The 19819-nt window shown below is 53.0% G+C and overlaps 1 protein-coding gene across 1 annotated transcript in view; it reads left to right on the top strand.

Annotated features, from left to right (window-relative positions):
- Positions 1–14741: 14741 nt before the first annotated feature.
- The window catches only part of CCDC148 (coiled-coil domain containing 148), a gene marked incomplete at its 5' end in the record, with an annotated part of 62048 nt that continues 56970 nt past the window's right edge, over positions 14742–19819 (top strand). Inside the window, one exon of the mRNA XM_084265656.1 lies at positions 14742–14949. Within this exon, the coding sequence (XP_084121782.1) occupies positions 14742–14949 (208 nt within the window). The remainder of the gene's footprint in view (positions 14950–19819) is intronic.

A 19819-nucleotide genomic window follows, 5' to 3' on the forward strand; every position in this document is an offset into this window, starting at 1 on the left:
TCAAAAGCAAATCCTCTCAACAACATGAGGGGAGTTGAAAAATTGCACAATTTTAAGTCTTAAAAAACCACAACAATTTATTACTGTTTAGGGGATTTCCACTTTCAGAATAGAGAAAGCCTGCCCTTGCTTGCACTGTGCAGGTCCAGGAAGACGTCAGTGTAAGAGCTCAGGAAATGCACTGGCGGGTGACAGCAGCAGCAAAGAATGCACTCCAGAGCCTGCAAGATTGCTACTTCACATTATGCTTAAATAGCAGCTGCAGTTAGAGGCTTATCTTTCTGTTTTTAGAAAGTCCCACTTAAGCTCCATAAAGATAAGCACAATTTTGGGTAGCTGGTGCTGAATGAGCGTTCCGAGCAGTTGAGGTGAGGAAGGGGAGCAGCGGAGCTCCGGGGAAGCACCCCAAGCCCGCAGAGCCCAGACCTATCCTTCACGCTGTCCGCAGAGGAACCACTTCAGCAAGGTGCTGGCTGCCTTCTCAGTGCCACGGGCAGCCGGGCACAGACTGCAGCAGCACCCATCTCCCCAGCTGCATTCTGCCTCCCGACTCAGAGAGACCCCACTTCACAACCAGAAACTTCAAACTGGAGCTTCTGGGCCAAGGCACCCAAGAGGCTCTATGAAGGGAGAGCTCACCCTCTCTCCAGGCTGCCCAGCACATGCTCGTGGACACGCTCAGTTCCCACGTGGCTGGGCAGGTAAAGCTGCAGGTGCTGGAGCAAACGTCCATGTGCCCAGCCAAGGAGGGGCAAATCCAGGCTCAACAGCCCCTCTCACACATCTCTTGTTGAAGGGAAGTGTGCAACATCCCACTTCTGTCAAACGGGAGCACTATATACACTAGGTGAAAAATGCCTGAATTAGATTGTGCCCATATAATTATTTATTCAAGTAACATTTTATAAGCTGTTGCCTCCTTACAATGAAAAGTGGTTTGTAACTTGTTTCTCTACAGTAATGCTGCGGGTTAACTCCAGGTAACTCCCAACACACCTTCTGAGGAGCATCCCTAATTCTTCTGTTACATGTTTAAAGGCAGATTTCAGCGAGGCCATTGATACAGAGTCTGGATGAACCTGCCCAAACACGGCAAGGTGAACGCACATGCACGTACTGCCCTGTCCCATGTTTATCCGGTGTGAATCCTGATGCTGACACAGCTTGTCAACATCCTCTCGCAGAGCCACAGGCAGGGTAAGCCCAGCAACTCCATCAGATACCTGCAGCAAGGCACAAGTCCCTCTGCTCGTCGTTCATGGTCACCTTTCAAGGCAGCACTTACTGCAGCCGAACTGAGAGGGTGAGGTGCCCACGCTGTTCTGGAGGCTTCCCCCGGCTGACCAGCACAGCGGCACACAGGGCTCTGAGCGATGCTGGCATGTGACACAGCCCTGTGTGTGCCTAGTGCTGTGATGTGCAAGCATGGAAGAATCCCACCAGGCTGATAACCCAGCCTGGGATAACCTGAGCTTCCTCCTGGGTGGATTATCCAGGCTGAAATTTTCTCAGAGCAGAGGCCATCACCATCACCACTCCCATCCTCAACAGGAATTAGAAGCTTAAAGCATTGAAATGAAGGAAAATGTAGAAGAACTGGCATGTGACAAAGCTCTGACATGAGGCTGGTTACTTGGTTCCATGCTTGTCACCAACAAACCCCTCACGAGCGGGGACAAGCCTTTACACCTCCTCATCCCCAAATAAGTCCTCAGGAAAGCGAACCACTTTATTTGCGGAAATGGCATTATGAACTCCACCAGCTCTTCAGAATTCAGTGTGAAACCTGATCTGACCTCACTCTTTCCTGTCTGCAAAAGACAGAAAGACTTGTGTCTGTGCCAAGGACAGCGTGCCCAAAGCTGCAAACGTTCAACAACAACAGGAGTCTTCCTTAATGAACCGCTGATCCCATGTCTTCGTGACAGGCTGCTCTGCAGTGTCTCCAACTGACTAGTTACCAGTGTTACCCAGTGGTGAACTGCAACACCCACTGACCAAACCGAAATTCAAAAGACAGGAAAAGCGACGTTGCCAGTGTCCAGCTGCAGCAAGCAGCCACCTCCATTGCTGCTGACTGGTGTTCCTTCTCCTGACAAAGGACAGTGGTTGTTACAGCATGACCATCAAAGCCATGGGCCACACTGCTATGGACAGCCTTACATGCTAAACAGCAGGGTAATTTAAGTAGGCAGACCCGTAACTGAAGCTGTCAGTTTGAGAAGGACAGATTTTGTGAAATACAAAGCAAGGTGGTGGAATCAACCAGCCAAGCTCAGTGAAGCTGCCTGATGCTCATGTCGCTGAACGAACCCAAGGCCGTCAGAGCGGCGGAAGGGGTGACACACACAAGCATGCTGGGAAGCATACCTACTTTAAAAGGCATACAGCTGAAAAGGTAGAGCACCCTAAGGGGAGAGGAGAAATCTGCATGTCCACGACTTTTGAGAGCTGCTGCTTTCCAAGTCAAATAATAATGGAATTACGTCAAAGCGACAGACGATCACACCAAACAAGACTGAGCTAAAGCAGCAGAACAGTCCCAAAAGTAACAAACCCATCTGTCTGCAGAAGAAACACAGGCAGGTCAGGCCCTACCAGATACCCAGGGCAGAACATGCTACACACGTCTGCTTTGCAGAGACCACGGTAACACATTCAGCCTGCTCGTAGGAAGGCAAAAAAGTGCTGCTAATGAGCAGCTCTGTCTGGGAAGAGGTTTCTCCACTCGGAATTCCCTTGTGATGAATCACGCTTAACACTGCCAGAACAACTGGTCTTCACATGTCTTCGGAGGCTGTGGGGGCGCTGGTAGCAAGAGGCGCTTGGGGTGCTCTGCGGGCACGCTACTGGGGAAGAGCTCGAGGGGTCAGTCCTGCTGCTGGGCTTCACCCAGGCCACAGCTGGCGAAAGCTCCTGTCACGGGTGGCAAGGGCACTGCAAGGACCAGCTGGAGAGCACAGCTCGCTCACTAGCTGTTCCGGCGGCACGGCAGCGGCCCCGCCATCGCCCAACGCGTCACAGACACACGGCAGCAGCGGCTCCGCAGCGCTGCGCCCACACCAAACCAACCCGAGTGTGCCCGCTGCCCAGCACAGGTCTGTCTGCTCATGCTTGCGCTGCCTGTGCTGCTCTGACCGAGCCCAAAGGGACTGAGGCTCCTTTTTGCCAGGCAGAAACCATACAAGACAGAGACTGAGGACAGATTGCTTTCTGTGAATACGTGGGGGTGAAAATGGGGATAAGGAGACATCCCAGAGCAGGCCAAATAGGTCTCAAGAGCCCGTAAAGAAATTTATCTCTAACTACAAGTTAAGGAATTTCTCAGTGTAACAAACCTTTTGGAAAAGGGAAAAAAATACACTGTCTATAGCACTTGAGAACAGATTCACTGGTGGCTATTTCTTGATGGTGTAACTGTGCCGCTGAGATCCTCAGAGTGCATTCCCATCATGCTGGATACCTGATTTACTTTTTCTATTTACACAGATGAAATCCTATCTAGCATAAGGGAAGTCAACCTACCTCAGCCACACAGTCAGAACAGCAGAAAGCAGCCAGCTCCTCTGGGATGTGTTTACAGTCAGTGCTGTTCTGATTCACATCCTGCTGGCATCTTCGCAACTGGAAAATGTTACGGTCAAGTCAAGGTGAATTGCTTGCTTTCCTTCTGTGGTAGGGCCATTTCAGATAGGACTCTTGAATAAAATATACACCAATATCTTCATACAGTAGCTGAACTTATCGATAATCAAAGCTATTACTGCATTAAGCATCCACCCACAGCATTCTACCAACACCAAGTACATCTGGACACCCATGGGACTTGGAGAGTCACATATTTAGGTTCCACCATGTTTAAAGCTACACACTGGGATTTGAAAAGAACCAGTTCAAGCCCCTGTATCTCCCTCTGCTCATTTTATGGGAAGGCTTCACGTTTTGGTTTAAGCTCATCTGGGATTAAGTGGGAATCTGCCCAGTTTTGAGCCAGCTCCTCCACCCAATCCCAAAGGAGCAGCACAGGAAGAAATCTACACCTTGTAGTTGTGTCACAACAAATAATGTCTTACTTTGGGGAGATGCTGTATGTCCCCCACCCAAGAAAATCTGCACACGAGTCACCATTCTTTCTGAAGGAAACTACAAGCCCACATATAAACCCTGCACTGAGAAAAGCCTGACAGACACAGACTCTTCCAGCTACATGAAGACATGATCTTGATGCTGGCCAGATGAGAGGCACAGTCCCTGCACTCTGAGACAAAGAGAAGGCAAAACAGAAGTAACATCAGGCATTCGCACGTCATCCAGTGTTACCAGGTCCACTGCCACTATACTGGATGAGATTAATCATCAGATTTTTAAGGCTGGAAAAGACTACTAAGATCATGTCCAACTGTCTGTGCAACACCAACATGTCAACTAACACACGTCCTTGAGTGCCACATCTGCATGCTTTTTAACCCCTCCAGGGATGGTGACTGCATCATTTCTCTGGTCAGCCTGGTCCAATGCCTGAACATTCTTACAGTTAAGAAATTTTCCCTAATATCCAATCTGAATGTCATTAATTGTATTGAGCCCTAGCTCTACCTCCAAGGTAAAAGCTGAGTGGAAAGCTAACCTGCACTTGAAACTGAAAAGGTGGTTTGTGTTTGTACACCCATGAAGCCACAAGTCCTAAAATTTTAACATCTTACATATGAGGCAACATCACCCCAAACTGCTCCGTGTTCACATTAAAAAAATACACTGGCAAGAGGTGTGAGCTTCAGACCACACGAGGCTGCCCATCGGTGAGGTCCTTCCAGAGGCCAGCTGAGCCACTGGCACTGCTGAGGAGACTGCTGCTGGCTACAGGGACTAGAGAAGGCATTAAAAATGAGAAAGCATTCTGTTTCATAACCAGCATATCCTCAGCTATAAGCATCGTCCTCAGCTTGGATCATCTCATTTCAACAGACTGAAAAAGCCCAAGTCAAGTGTATGCAGTAAATCCAGCTACCCACAAAAACTTGGGACAAGCTACACCACTCAGACTAGAGAGTCTCTCACATGGTAATGCTGATGGACCACAGCTGGCAGGAGATGCTCCAGAGAAAAGGTCTGGAGAAGCATCCAGTTCTGTACCTCTGGGGTTCTGTCCCTGCTACCATGAGGAAACAAGTTGGCAAACAAGGCAGCTTGTACAAACAAGACAGCTTCCAGTCCTGAATTACTACATGCACCTGAATGTATGGAAAATTATGGAAATTTAATGGTACAGCAGATAAAACCCTGACTCAGCATCTTTTACCAAACTGTGTAAAATGAAGGAGAAATATTACAAAGGAATACAGAGTACTAGCTGTTTCTCAGGGTCTTTACCCCATATTCTGTAAAGAACCTTCTTTCAAAACCTTTAAATACAAGTGCCGGATTCTTGTGACTGAAGATGCCCAAGAACAGTAGTTATTCACCTGCTGCCTGAAACCAAACCTCAGCTCTGAAATACAAGTCAAGCAAGCTCAAGCACTGTGCAGGTCAATAGCCCACGTTAAGGTTTTAAATAGGGGAAAGTTATAAGAATTACAGAAGAAAACTGGTGAGTTATCACAGCTCCATCTTCGCTCTCCTCCTGTCTGAGGCTGTTGCAGACTGCCAGAGCAGAGGCTCCACAGTTGGCTGTTAATTAGGGAATGAACTTTGATACAGTGACACTGCAGAGGTATTGCACTTCATACTTACTCACTCTGGGTGGAAGTGGACACGCCTCACTCGCGCTTCAGGAATTCAGAGGCATCCTGGCACCCCAGGCAGAGCCCTCCAGCCTGACTGCGGCTCCGTGCGCCCATCGCCTGGGCCATCCAGGGGCTGCAGCCCCTGTGGGACCCTGGGCAAGGAGGGGAGAGCAGAACGGGAGTTATGCAGTAGTGCATCCTGCCTCCCCTTCCTCCAACATGTTGGAGTTTGCCCCTCTGAGGGCCTGGAAGCGAGACAGACACGTCAAGCGTTTCCAAAGAGAAGCCTGGGCAGGCAGGTGGCTGTTTGCCACGCAGACGGCAGGAACCTGTTTCACCCACTGCCTGTATTGGTGAACCTGGGGAAAGGTTTCCTCAGGACCTTGCAGAGCCAACTGCCAGCTCTGGGAGAAGCACCAAATACTCAGAAGTCACCTGCTTAGTGCTCATTGCTCTTGGTTTTGTAGGGAAAACCCACCTATACCAGTGAAAGAGTGTGCTCAGCTGCTGGACCAGGAGATGAAGGGCTCCTCAGCTCGTGTTCTGCTGGGAAGAGGCACTGACCTAAGTTCTCATGCAGAGACAGTCTTGTACTGTGTGTTCAATCTCAGCTTCCATGCACAAGGAGAAGATAATGTTTATGCCTCAAAGTGCCACAGGCCTCTGCACAGCAAGGCGCTGTGTTTCCACCACACTCACCGACAACAGGCTGTTTGACACCAGCCAGCTCAGACAGACATTATTCACTGAACACCAGGAAAACGCCCCAACAGGCACTGAGGAGTTGAGGACTCGCAGGTGTTCTTCCAAGCAAATACAACAGCAGCCTAAAAACAACCTGCTGCAGGCGTGTTTCCATTGGCGACGTTGTTTTTATTATTTCTCCTGCAGCATCCCAACTCAAGTTGTGCAAATTAACTAATCTACCAGCCTGAGATTTTCCCATCGATCACTTTAACCTGAGAAGATGTGCACAAAGGACTGACTGGCTAACAAGTGAGCTTTTCATCAGGTGGGCTTCCTGGAACCACCAAAATTTGGGCATGTAAATATAACATCACATGGTTTGTGTGGCTTATCCATAAAGCACTATTTTTAGCTTTCTATAACAAAAATTATCTGGAATATTACACAGTAAAATATGTTGTTGTGTTGCAGTATGGTGCCTGTGATGCTGTGAGGTGAAGGGAAAGCGAAGGAAAGCTCTAGAAACAGCAAAGATAAGTTGTGGCAATCTGAAACAAATAAGTAATTGTATCTGCCTTTTCTATTTCAAGTTCCAGTCCTCCTGACATGTACCTGTAAGTATTTATATTATCCAATAAATCAATATGTGAGCAATGCAGGACAATTTATTAATACAGCACACAGTAACACAATCCTGCATCGCTGAACCAGCACCTGCCCAGACTCAAGGACAGTGAGACTTCCACACCTGATGAGGTGCAGATGCCCAGAAGCAGGCAAGCTGCAGTAGAGGCACCTTCTGTCTTACCTATTATCATCAAAGAGATGTAAAAGGAAAAAACCTATCCATGAACACCAACAGAGATGCTGAGTTTAACCAAAGGCATCCTCTGCCTACACCGTGCTGCGGCGTCTGTGCCCGCGCAGAGGCAGCTGGCCCAGGGACAGGCTCTTCCCACTCCCTTCAGGCACTCGGCACCGGCCAGAACTGAACTCAGCAGCTCACCAGTCCAATCTACCCCTGTCCTCAGCCCGCCTTGCCAGTCCACCACGTCTCAAGCTGCTGAGCATCTCTGGGGTACGCTGTTTTGTTGCTGGCTTTGGTTTTCTTACTCCAGTGTCAGTGTGTAGCTCGGTGAGTCCTCTGTGTGTGGGTTAAAACAACCTCTGTGTTCCACATTAAAAACCTCTCCCAGTTCTGAGCAGCGATTACATCAGCCTGACCAAAGCGTCCCACAATGGGCAGTGTTCTCTACACAGCCACCTTTCAAGTCTGTGAGCCACGCTCAGCCTGTGTGTCACTCCTATTCTGTAATGAATTATACACAATTATTTTTTTAAGTATCTTCTGGAGAAGAATGTATCAAATCACTGCAAATGCCTCACAAACCTCAGTGCTTGCTGCTGCTGTGGTATACACTAAACAGTGGCAGAACTAAGGAAACTTGGTTGTTTTCTTTCTTACTGGGCAGTGCAAGTGGCAGAGAGAAGACAGATGGACACACCTCGCACATCCATGAGCCAAGCTGAAATCCTGAGCAGAATGTTCTTCCCTCTCCACTGGATACAAATTCATGCCCAGAAAGACACAACACACCGTATCGGTCACCTCACAGCCACCACTTTTATTTCAGCCACATGTGGCACCGGCCACTTCCAGTCCCTGGTCCGGGGACAGGGAGCAGCAACGGACACAGATGCTGACAGCCCACGGTCCGCCGAGGCTGTGCCAGGTAACGTGGACCCACAGCTCAGCACAGGCCCCAGGGCAGACACCCTGCGCCGAGGTGCACATCACACACCACTGGGCACTGCTGCCTCCGCTCCTCCCGTTCACACTCTGCCTGTCTGTACGTTCTACCTCAGAGAAGGGCGCATCCGTCTGGAGCTCAGGCACCACGGCAGCACCAGCGAAACCTCTGTTCACAGCAGTCTTTTTTCTTAATAATAAAGCCTGGGGATTGTCTTTAAATAAAACCCAAGACAAAAATACTAACCTAATATCCATCTCCCTCCTTAACTTTTGATACCACACAAGACCTCAGTGGGAATCTGCAAAAGGCAACCAGCGTCACAGACATCTGTACTCCAAACCGTATGCACACGTCCAGCCAGGCAGAAATACCTGGGAGCTGGTACCCTGTGCCTAGGCTGCACCAGCCCCTGGAGTTTCCAAAGGAGACCTGAGGGGAGCGGGAGCTTCCTGCCTGACCCAGAGGCACAGGCACCACGTCCCGACCCAGCCCCACGGCCACAGCAAACGGCAGTGACTACGAGTTACAGTGTTCACCCATCGGCTGTACCCTCAGGGGAGCAAACACACCAACACTCAGCTCTGCAGCAACAGACAATTCTGCTAACACGAGGCGATGAAGGACACTGTTTAGGATTGAGAAGCTCTCCTTTGGGAACACAAAGGAGGCATTGCCTGCCACCACCTTCCTGGGCAGGGAAAGGGCAGGAATCCACAACACATGGAAAATCTCCTGTGGCATTGTGTCTCCAGAGGAGATGGCACAAGTCAAGTCATTCAAAGCAAATTAAGATACAGGTTACACACCTTCTATTTGAACACGTGTAATACAAGTGCTTTTGAGGATGTTTACAGAAAAAACAGTTGGAAGCAGAGCACAGGCGATAGCCTCAGGCTTTCCACACCACACACGTGCCAGGAGGAGGTGAAGGGAGGAAAAGTTTTTCTGTACTCACGCAAATGAAGAGAAATCCAGAGCTTTCCTTACACTTCATCCCTGTTTCCATAGAGCGGAACCTCATTTGAGAGGAGGCAAAGCCTAGCACCAGTGAGTCCAGCTCCTGTCATCCCTTACCCACTCCACAGACCTCTGCTACTTCTTACTGACCCCAGCACTAAGAAAGCTGCTCCTGCCTCCTTGGCATCAGCCCCTTCACCTCCTTCCAGGACATTCGGCCTCTTGGTCCTCCTGCCTCTGGAGACGGCTCCATCGATGCTAAGGGCATCCCCAGGACTGCAGTGATGCTGCCGCACGCTGCGCTGCTGCAGGTGAGGGGATCACAGCTGAGCCTCCCCACGTCTCGCTCTGATGGGCCTCGCTTGCCCGGGCACAGGGACCCCCCGCTCTGAACTCCTATGGATGAGTTCAGCCAGCAAAGGCTCTTTACACACCCTACACAACGCCTGTGAGCCACCTGCTGCACAGACCCCACTGCCAGAGGGGGATTTCATTCACTGCCCACAGACCCACAAACCATAAATACACCAGAAATCCCCCTGCTGAGCTGTGATGCAGAAAGCAAGTTGCAGCTCGTACGCCTTCAAAGGTTTTACAGCAGATTCCTTTTTTCTCTCTAACAATGAATTAATCACAATACCAATCAGAATATTAGATTGGTGATAACGTTGATTTCAGGTTCACAAAAACCCCACTATGCAAAGGTAAGGGGGAAGAAGTCTTAACTAATTATTCCTTGAAGAATGGATCAAACGCTCCCAAAGTATTAGTTCACAGCTGTATTTTCCCCACTAAAAAGCATAGGTAAAGTGACTTTTAAAAGCCAACAGGAAGTTGACTCATCCTCAATTTCTAAAGCCAGGGAAGAACTTTGTCAGACGCTACAGGGGGAGGCAGACCTGCAAGAGATGGCCATGGAGACATTTGGAGAAAGATACTAATTTCTTTTTCTTTTGTACCCACAGTATCTTAAAGCAGCAGCAACAGGAGGAAAACACAGGTGTGCTGACTTATTTTTAGTATTTCTTTCCTAATTTACAAACACTGAAACAGATTCCCCTTCTTTCCCCCAGCGATGCTGACTCCCTTTGCCTGTAAGCAGGATGCCATGAGAAGGACCACAAAGCTAAAGACAGCCACAGCAACTCTCCACAGACCACTTTACCATCACTTCTCACCCGGCCACTCACTGCTGGCTCTGGGGAGGGAAGGGAGGAAGAGGAGGCAGGCAGCAAAGTGGTGGAGCTAGAAGGCAGAGGTGTGCGTGACAGCCTGGCTGCTCTTGGGGAAGCGAGGGCTGATGCAGGGACCCAGCCTGTGCTGGAGTCACCTCCCTGACCCGTGACACAAGCCTGCTCCTCCGCGGAGCGCGGCCAGACTGGAAAGGCACGTCCCATCCCGCCTTTTCCTGGCTCAGAGAGCAGTTAAACCTCTGCAGGATACCACCCAGAGAGCCCTCTCCCTAAGCCTCTCCTTGTAGTGAGCACGTTGGGGATTTTGTTATTAAAAAGCTAAGTTAGTCTGCTGTGAAACTGAAGGAGTCCTTCCTCCTCCCTGAAACACACATCTGCCTCCAAAGAGGGGTGAGAAAGGTGCTACAGGCAGAGAGGCAAAGAGGCAGCAAGTGGGGAGGGAGCAAAGGTCTGAGCCGGTGCTGGCTGCAGAGACTTGAACTGACAGGAAGACACGAATTGCTTCTGTGCAAGCAAAACCTTTGGGAAGGACACCACAGGCAGCTTTGGGCTGTGCCCACCCACCCCCTCGCTCTTCCCACCCGCTCCCAAAGCAGAATAAACAAGTATTCCCTTTGGAGAAGAACAGGACAAGTTACCCAATGAACCTGGCGATACCACGGGCCTGAGGAAAAGCAACTGGGCATCAGAAAAGCCACTGAGCGCAGCCAGAGAAGCGCTTGGCACAGGCAGAGCCTCCGGCTGCGGCTGCGAGTGGGTGAGACGGGGCTCTGCTGCAGGACCCAGGCACAAGAGGGGCTCTCGGCCGGGCTCTGGCTCTGCACTCAGAGCCAGGTATTTACTCTCCACCCTCAGCAGAATTGGAGCTGCCTGATCACCAGCAGTGTTTGCGATCCAGACAACCGTACCCAGCCGTATTTACAAGCCGTGCCCAAAACTCCAGTTCCAGGGCCGGTGCTCTGCACGCTGGCACATAAAGCTGTGCCAGCTCATCTTCTCTCCCTCCACAATTAGTGAAGTTTAAACCAGTGCAGATTACCTTTGGAGTGGCAATACCTGCATTTTCATAACAAGTTGCTGTCTTATTTTCATGAGAGGGAAAACCCCACAGGAACCCAACCAGAAACTCCAAGCCACAGCAGCACGAGTCACTCAGGAGATGCACACACCAGACAACAGACCGGGTTCTTTCTGCAGCAGCTCTTACCAGCTGTTTCCCACCAGCACCAGGCAAATACTTCAGTTCCCAGCCGGGCAGCAGCCCTTTGCCCCACATTGAGCACACCGATGCCAGGCTGACCCGCACGGCGCAGCCAGGCTGCCTCCCAGGGCTGCCTCCCAGGGCTCCATCAGGCTCTCCCTGCCACAGCAGCTGACTACAACCTTGCCTTTGGCTTGCAGAAGCCCCTCTGCTCAAGGCACTGCTCTGCCTAGGCCATGAACAGCTTAAAAGGAGCGCAGCTTCTCTACAGAGGAATCCAGTTTTAACCTAAGTTCACTGACTTGATTGAAAACAGTAAGAAAGTGAATGAGAGCCACAGAAAATGTGTCTGGTAACAGGCTCATAGTTGTGGTTTGTGGGTTTGGTCTTTTCCCTGACAAGTATCACGAGTCCTGCTTGCTTTTTAGGGGTCTTCTCCATAACATACTACAATAACTGCATTCTGGTAATAAACCCAGTTACTCTTGTAAAAGCTTTGTGAAGCTCCTGGAGATCCCTGAACCAGTCAGTGCTGTCTGGAACCAAGCACACAGAGAAACACCTGCAGAACTCGCTCCTTCTCAGCATCAAAACCCAGAAAACACACCCAACAAAACTGTGTGCTCCCCGAGTCACAGCTCACGTGCTTGCTGCAGCCTTTGGTGTGCTATAAACATCCCTAAATCGTCTACATAAGGTGAAACACAAGTACAGAGAGTTCTTGCTTGTTCCCTGATGGGTGAGCAGGCAGCACGGTCCTTCTCCCGCAGCGCACACGCATTTCCTATGCCAAACCCTGCCCCAGCCTGCTAACCAAACTGCTGTTATGGTTACACAGCACAGGCTATCAGTCAGTATAACGACACAATAAATGCACCATCGATCCTGTGTGGCTAGCCCAGGAAGCTGCTACAAAGCAGCAACGTATCACGTCATTTTCCTCGGTTACTTTGTGCCCCGACTTCCTCTGGTCGCAGTGGAAGGACCCTGTGCTGCTGCCAGAAAAGGAGACACCAAAAGGGGCGTTACGTGGTTGACACCTTAAGAAAGGTTAGAACAAATCCCCCTTTACAGAAGGCTACTCACTCACAGAACCTGCTCCAATGGTGTTTTACAGCAGAACTTTTATTACTGCTGGTATTTATCCCTACCAGCTAACAGGACGAAAGGTAAAAAGCCATGTCTTTCACTGAAAGAGGCCCATCTGCTGGTCTACCTGAATTAAAGTCGTTAATATCAACTTATTTCAGTGGCAAGACCACACTTTACAGGCTATTTAAACACAAGGAAAAGGTTACTGCAGGTTACATTCATTCTCAAGGATGCAATGTTTAACCCAGACACTACAGCATGTCAGTGCCAACAGCAAGCTGCTGCCCCCAACACACCCCTCCTGCTTCAGAAGCGATGGACAAGCCAGATTAATACAGCTCTGTCTGCTAAATAAATACGTTCAGTAGGCGCCCACGTTTCTATCCCAGAGAGCCTATTACTCGATGTTCACCTCACAAGCACAGTTATTTGCCAAAGAGTAAAGCATTACCCTCCTCGTCTTCTCCTCATCCCGGAGCTCCAAGCGATCAGGAAATGAGAGCACGGCAGAGCCGGAGCGCTGTTAACGAGCCCTCGCGGCTGCGAGCCCGGCCGCGCCTCTTCCTTCAACACCCAGTCCCGCAGCGGGGACGGATGTCAGAGCAGCGCGGGGCAGGAGGTGAGTTAGGAAGAATACAGGAGTGCAAAGGTCTGTGGGCCAAACACGAGCCCTTCGCAAGCGCCCTGCCTCCTCAGCGCGCCGTCTGACGTGTCAGCTGGGAGGGGAGAGGGGCACCCCGAGTCCTTCTGGGGTACGGGCACCTTCCAGGCGAGGTGCGCCCGCAGCCAGCCAGGCTGCGGCTGGACGCGCCGGGGCAACCGCGTACCCGGACCCGCCGAGGGCTCGCCGGCCAGCCGGCCCGGCCGGAGGCGCGGCGCGTCATTCGGCAGCGGCACCCACGGAGCCCCGGGCGGCGGCTGCAGCGCCTTCGGTCCCGGCGAGCCCCGGCAGCCGCGCTGGGGCTGCGTTTCCCCGCCCGCCTTCAGCCCCTCGGTCAGGGGGAGCCGCTCAGGGCTGCGGCAGCCGCGCTCGGACGGCGCGGGCTGGGGATGCTCCGCCGGCACCGACGGACGGCGCGGAACCCCCGGCCCGCGGAGTGCAGGAGAAATACCAAATCCCGCCGCAGAACCAGGTCCGGGGCAGGCGGCGAACGGGAGCGGCTCCGTCGCGGGCACACGCCGCCTGCCGCGGCGCAGCCCGGCACCGGCCGCAGCAGCGCGGAGCCCGGCCCGGCGGAGCGCGGCCCGGCGACCCTGCCCGGGCGGGAGCGGAGGCCCGTCCGGCTCCCCGAAGTTTCCGCCCCCGCCCGCCCCGCGCTCTCGGCCGCGGTACGGCGCGGCGGGCGCTCCGGCGGGGCGGCCCTGCCTGCGGCGGCTCGGCGCGGCTCCCGGCTGCAGCGCCGCGCACCGCCCCGCGCAGACGGCGGCCTCCAGCGCGCGGCGCGGCCGCGCATCCGCCGAGGGTTCGCCCCGCGGCCGCGGAAAGCCGGCGCCCCCGGGAGGCGGCCGCGCGGGTCCGAAGGCAGCGGGCCCGGGCACCGCGAACCCCCTTCCACCGCCGCCAGCTCCCCGGCCCGGCCCGCGCACACCTGCCCCCGCGCGGCGCCCGCCCGCCCGCCCCCGGGCTCCCGCGCCCCGCCGCCCGGCGCGGATCCCGGGCCGGCGGCACCTCCGCCCGCAGGGCCCCCTGCGCGGCCACGGCACCGCGCGAGAGAGCGCGGGCGGGCAGCGGGGACGCGGGCGGCTCGAGGCGGCGGCTTCTCGGCCCCGCGCCCCCGGCGGGCTCCACCGCCTCACCGCCAGCCTCGCTCCCGCCGCGCCCCCGGCCGGCCCGCGGCCGCCCCCGACCCTCGCCCACTCACCGCACGGAGGGAGCCGGCGGCGGGGCGGCGAGGCCGGCCCCGCTCAGCGCCGCGGCGGGCCCTAGCCCGGGGTCTCCATGGTGGCGGCGGTGGCGCCGGCGCCGCCGAGCCCCGCCGCCCGCTCCGCCTGGCCGCTGCTCCGCCCTGTTTGCAGCGTCAGCGCGGCGCCCTGCCCTGCCCCGCATCCATTGGCCAGGCGCGGCGCGGGGCGGCGCGCTATTGGCTACTGCCTCACGTTAAACCCACCAACGGCGGCGCGACTTGAGGTCGTTATGGTTACCGATGCTGCGTGGAGTCGAGGCGCCGCTGGCGCCTCAGCGCGGGGGTCGCGGCTGGGACAGGACGGGACGCGGTGCCGCTGGCAGTGCCGCGCCGAGGGGCGTGGAGGGTCCCTCAGCCGCGCCCGGCAGCACTCGCCCCGCAGGCCGCCGGGACGGGAGGCTGCTCTTGCCCCGCCGCCGAGCTCGCCGCCTGCTCGCGGTGAGTGTCCGTGCGCGGAGCGGGCGGGGCGCAGGTGACTGGAGCAACCGGTTGCAAAATGGCCGCCAAGGCCGCTGCCGGCCGCGCTGTCCCGCCGGGCCGGGCCGGGCCTTGCCCTGTGAGGGGTGGGAGCTGAGCCCGGCGCTGTGCGGCTCCGCGGAGGGCAGCGCCGCGGCACGGCAGGGCCGGCGCCCCGCGGCCGGACGAGGGGAAGGCAGGGCGTTGCGGCGGGCGGGGAGCCCCACCGGCGGCAGCGCGGGCACGGGCCGCTCCCCGCTGCGGAGCGCTTTAGCCAGGGGCGCGCGCGGGGCTCGCGCGGCTGCTTGGCTCCGCGCCCGCCCCGCACGCGCAGCCCCGCGCCTCGCCGCGCGGCCCGGCCGGGGCGCGCCTCGCGCCTCCCTGCAGCGCGTGCGGCGGCGCCGCGAGCGGCCCGGAGAAGCCCCGGCCCGCCGGCCACCCGCGCGGCCTCGGCACCTGTCGCGCCGCTGCCGTTTCTCCTTCCCCAGTACTTGTCCCTGGGGGCCCTTCAGGCCAGCTGGGTCTTTGGGTCCTGGCTCCTTGGGTTTGGGAGCTGTTGCTGGACGTTCCGCATGTTGGCCGGGGAGCGCTTCTCGGGCCGCGAACTGCAACTATGGAGATCGCTCCAGTGTTCCCTGGCCAACGAAAGCCCCCGCGCCACAGTGCTAGGGGCTGCTTGGGGGCCCCCTGGGGAGCTTTCACAGAGGCTCCAGGCGCGGTTCTCTAGGCAGCTGTGGATTTAGGGTGCAATCAGTGGGCAGCTCTGGCCGTCTTAAGACGTTGTCCTATTCAACCCGTTCCCTTTTTGCATTCCCACAGACTGTGTAGGAATCCTGCTGAATAACAGCCATGAAAACAGTCCCTGTGTCCTTACTGGTGTCTTTCCCCCTTCCCGATTAGCTCTCCAGCTCACAGGTGCAGGGGTGCACCATGTTTTTATCCTGGCAGAAGGACACGTGACAACACTGAGATGGCTGGATCAGCGCCGATGCTGCAAGCAGAACCGTGTCCTTATCCGCTGTTCGGAAAGGGACTGTGAGTAACAAGGAGGGTGTAACTCAAATCACATAGTCCCTGCTCTTTATTTCCTACATGGAGTGTCATCTGCTATGCTGGGAGCTACGTAGGCTATTGGAATAGCTTTAATCTCTGTAATGTTTCTTGCCATTTGTATGGATTAATACAGAAGGAACTCCTACAGTATGATCATATGTCAAATAGAAAACACTTGGCAGATGTAAACAGGGGTCCTGATTCTTCACTGCCCTGAAAATCTCGTGATTGGTGCTACGTTAAGTGGGTTTAAGATCTTACCAAACCAGAATGGTGACCTGCATCTAAGAAATTGGAGGCCTGAGGAGTAATAGCAGAAACGTAGTAAACCAAAGAGTAAGAAGGATGAAATATGATAAGCAGAGGAAGGCTCAAATAAGAGTGCAAAGCAAGAGAGAAGGAAAAAATAAAACATGAAATCAGTAGATCTAGACTAGAGGGATGGGAAAGCACGGAATATGTGAGAGCAGGGACTTCATTAGTTGCAAGGTTGCTCCTTACAAAGGTGTACTGGATTAATTAAATCAACTTCAAATCAGCCTCAGCTGGTTTTAACCTGCAGTTTGGATGTCTTTCCGTTGGCTTAGCTTCCACAGATGACAGCTTTTGGAAAACAAAGCAGCTTTTACTTGCCTCCCCTGGCAAATGGAACCACTTCTGGATGCTGGGTTGTGGAAGGTACAGTCTGCTGGCAGGACATGGAGTAATGCCTGGAAGAACCAGATCCAGGGTGGTTCCAGGTGGATGGCTGTGACCTCCAGTGTTGGAACAGGCCGTTCTCAGCACCCTTTATCCCTGCAGAGCCCTGCACTGCAAGGGCTCTCTGTATTTTGGAGTTTACTGCTGACACGAGATGGGAAGGGGTAAGAAATAATGGTGAGAAGGAGAAGGTGATCTTGAGCCAGTTTGTTTTGGCACAATAGAAGTGTAAAGAATTTTAAAAAAATATTTTGAGGTCTTGTCAGATTTGCAAATATATTGAATGAGTATTGGAGAAGAACAGCTATTTCGTTCTGTGTCTGGTATTAGTCATACAGTCACAGCAGTTTTATTTGTTCTGGCACACAGAGCAGCCAATACATTATCTAATTTGACTGCTGCATATCACAGGCCATCAATTCCCACTCGTTTATCACAGCACTGAGCCCAAGAGGGACAAAGTATGCTGTGGAAAGGCACCCCATTTTAGCTTTCCAATACAAAGAGCTGCACGGTGCAGTGATTCTTTTGATTTCTTATTCCATTAGCCGATAATAGCCTCTGTCAAACACATGTTTAAACTCCTATATCAATTTTAGAATCTGCAACAAACAAGTACTGTTTCTCTTTATTCACCCTCTTCAGGAGGCGGGTTGGAAGTAAGATTATCTTGTGCTTTCGTTCCCAGCGTCATTTGGAAAGCACCCATTCCATTATGTTTGTGAATCTTACAGAGTCTAATGTTTTCCTTCTGAACCTTCCTGGCTTCTCAGGAGCCTTCAATCCAATCTCTTCAAATGATCCGGCTCCTTCTCCAGCTTTTTAGACAAGCAGTTTAGTTAGCGGGTATTTCCTGGTGCTTTTGTTGCTCTTGTGTTACCTCCGCATTCCAAGCCATTAATACATTTTTCTGCTTCATTTACTCTATTCTGAAATTAATCCAAATTGAAGTGTGTTTGCTTTTTTGTTCTTTCTATGCCACAGATGTTCGTGTTCCTTGCAGAACACTGGCATGCCTGTCCTGAACTTGGGTTTTCTCACTGGGTATATGCACACAGGCACGGTGGCTGGGAAGTGCTGGGTCCCTGGAAAGGCAGGGCTGTGGTGATAAATGTCAGTCACACAAACAGCGTTGTCTTTGCTTCTAGTTTTTGTTTGTTGGTTGGGTTTTTTTCTGGAAAGCAGTTAGTGCTACCTGTTTCATCTGTTACCTCTTACAGATACTGAAATTACAAAGGTTTGTAAGAAAAATAATAGCTGGAGAAGAGAGCGCTGCTGATGGTGGGCTAACTGAACAGGCAGCAGCTCCTCAGCATCCACAGGGAAGTGCTTTAGATGCAGATGGTGTGGGGTTTGTTCCCCTCATTAAAACTACAGTTTTATGTCAAAAGTTATGGCAAGCCATTGTGGTGATGTCACAGCAACCCTGTCAGCTATCACACAACTGACTTTGGGTGATTTGGAAACTGTAATTTCATTTGGCTTAAAAAGCGCTGAATGTTCTCCTGGTTTTTATTGCTGAACTGTGGAGGTGTTGGCACCTAACAGGAGGTGTGCTTCTGAAGTAGTGGGCTGACATTTGCCATTGTAGCAAGGGCTTCTACAGCAGCTTTAAGTTTCAGAGGTGGCATTTGAAATCACCACTCTACCATGAGCATGGATGTTTCTTTCCCTGTGGGAAACGAAGTATTGATGAAGGAGTGTTTGGATGCTGCCAAATTGGTAGCGTTTTCATGGGTTTTTCCATGCCTTTAAAGCATCAGGTATGAATTCTAGATCCTGTGAAGTGCTCACAAGATCACCAAGTTTCTGATTACAGGGCTCCTTTAATCTGGCTGAAGCTGTGCTGCCATGGAAAGGGACAATGCTACCCTGTCACGGTATCTCTCCAGCAAGGACAATCGTGAAACTGTGCAGTGAACTAGATTAGAAAGTTGATCCTGTTTCTCCAGAAACCTCCTCAGTACATAAGCTCTTATTTTTTTTGCTGGCTCAGTTTCCTGATCTAGCTCCCTGTTCCTGCCTCTGATGCCTGTGCTGGGAACGTTCAGTGAGACAGTGGGAACAGGGAACCTCCCCTTCTGCAGCCAGGTCAAATGTTTTGCCCTGGGTACCTGCTTTAGCAGAACGGAGGTGTGAGGAGCAGCACTTGGTGGGCTGCAAAGTCAGCTCAGCTGCTGAATTGATACAGGTTTAAGAAGAGTAACCTTTTCTTGAGAAAAGGCCTGTGCTAATGTAGTGACTTTTGTGGTACCAGGAGTGGCTTTGTTGGCATTGGGTTCGGCAGGTACAGTGGGAGAGGGGCTGGAGCCCAGGGCAGGGAGGGCCAGGCCCAGGGGAACGGCCTCCAGCTGCAGGAGGGGGATGGAGAGGGGCTGGGGGGCAGGAATCCTTCCTGGGGAGGGGGGAGGCCCTGGCACAGGGTGCCCAGAGAAGCTGGGGCTGCCCTGGGATCCCTGGCAGGGCTCAAGGCCGGGTTGGATGGGGCTTGGGGCACCCTGGGCTGGGGGCTCTGGGCCCTGCCCACCCAGGCTGGTCAGGGGTTCTGTGATTTTCCTTGGGGTAGCACACCATGGTGGCAGGGTGGGAAGAAGTGCCCAGTGAAAGGAAGTCCTTCAGTAAGCTTGGCTGCCGAAGCCAGGCTTCAAACTGCATGTACCTGTGAGCCAGGGCTGCTCTTGCACATCACTGCCTCTGGCAAAAGCAAACGTGTGGTTTGGTGACAGGATGTGGGGAAAAGCTGAGTGGGATGTCCAATGAAGAAAAGCTGATTAACAGGCATTCTGTTCTGTGGGTTTTCAGGTTCTAAGCTTGTAAGTAATCTTTGTGTGGAGACTGTCAAGCTTTTTAAAAAACAAAAACCAAGCAACAAGCACACACAACCAATAAGAAACACAGCAAAGCACAAAGCAAACCCTCCATAAACCGAAAAGCCCAGCTCTGGAGAATGCAGGTACTTGTATCTGCTCAAGGACAGGTGAAGGGCTGCTAAAATCCTCTGCAGTTGCTCCTGAACGGCTGCAGTTCTCAAGCTGAACAAAATATTACCCATCGTCTTACTAGGCTGTGCTTGGGGCCTGGAAAAAACGTGGAGAGATTT

Source organism: Gallinula chloropus (genome assembly GCF_964237585.1).
Source record: "Gallinula chloropus genome assembly, chromosome: 5".
NCBI lineage: Eukaryota > Metazoa > Chordata > Aves > Gruiformes > Rallidae > Gallinula > Gallinula chloropus.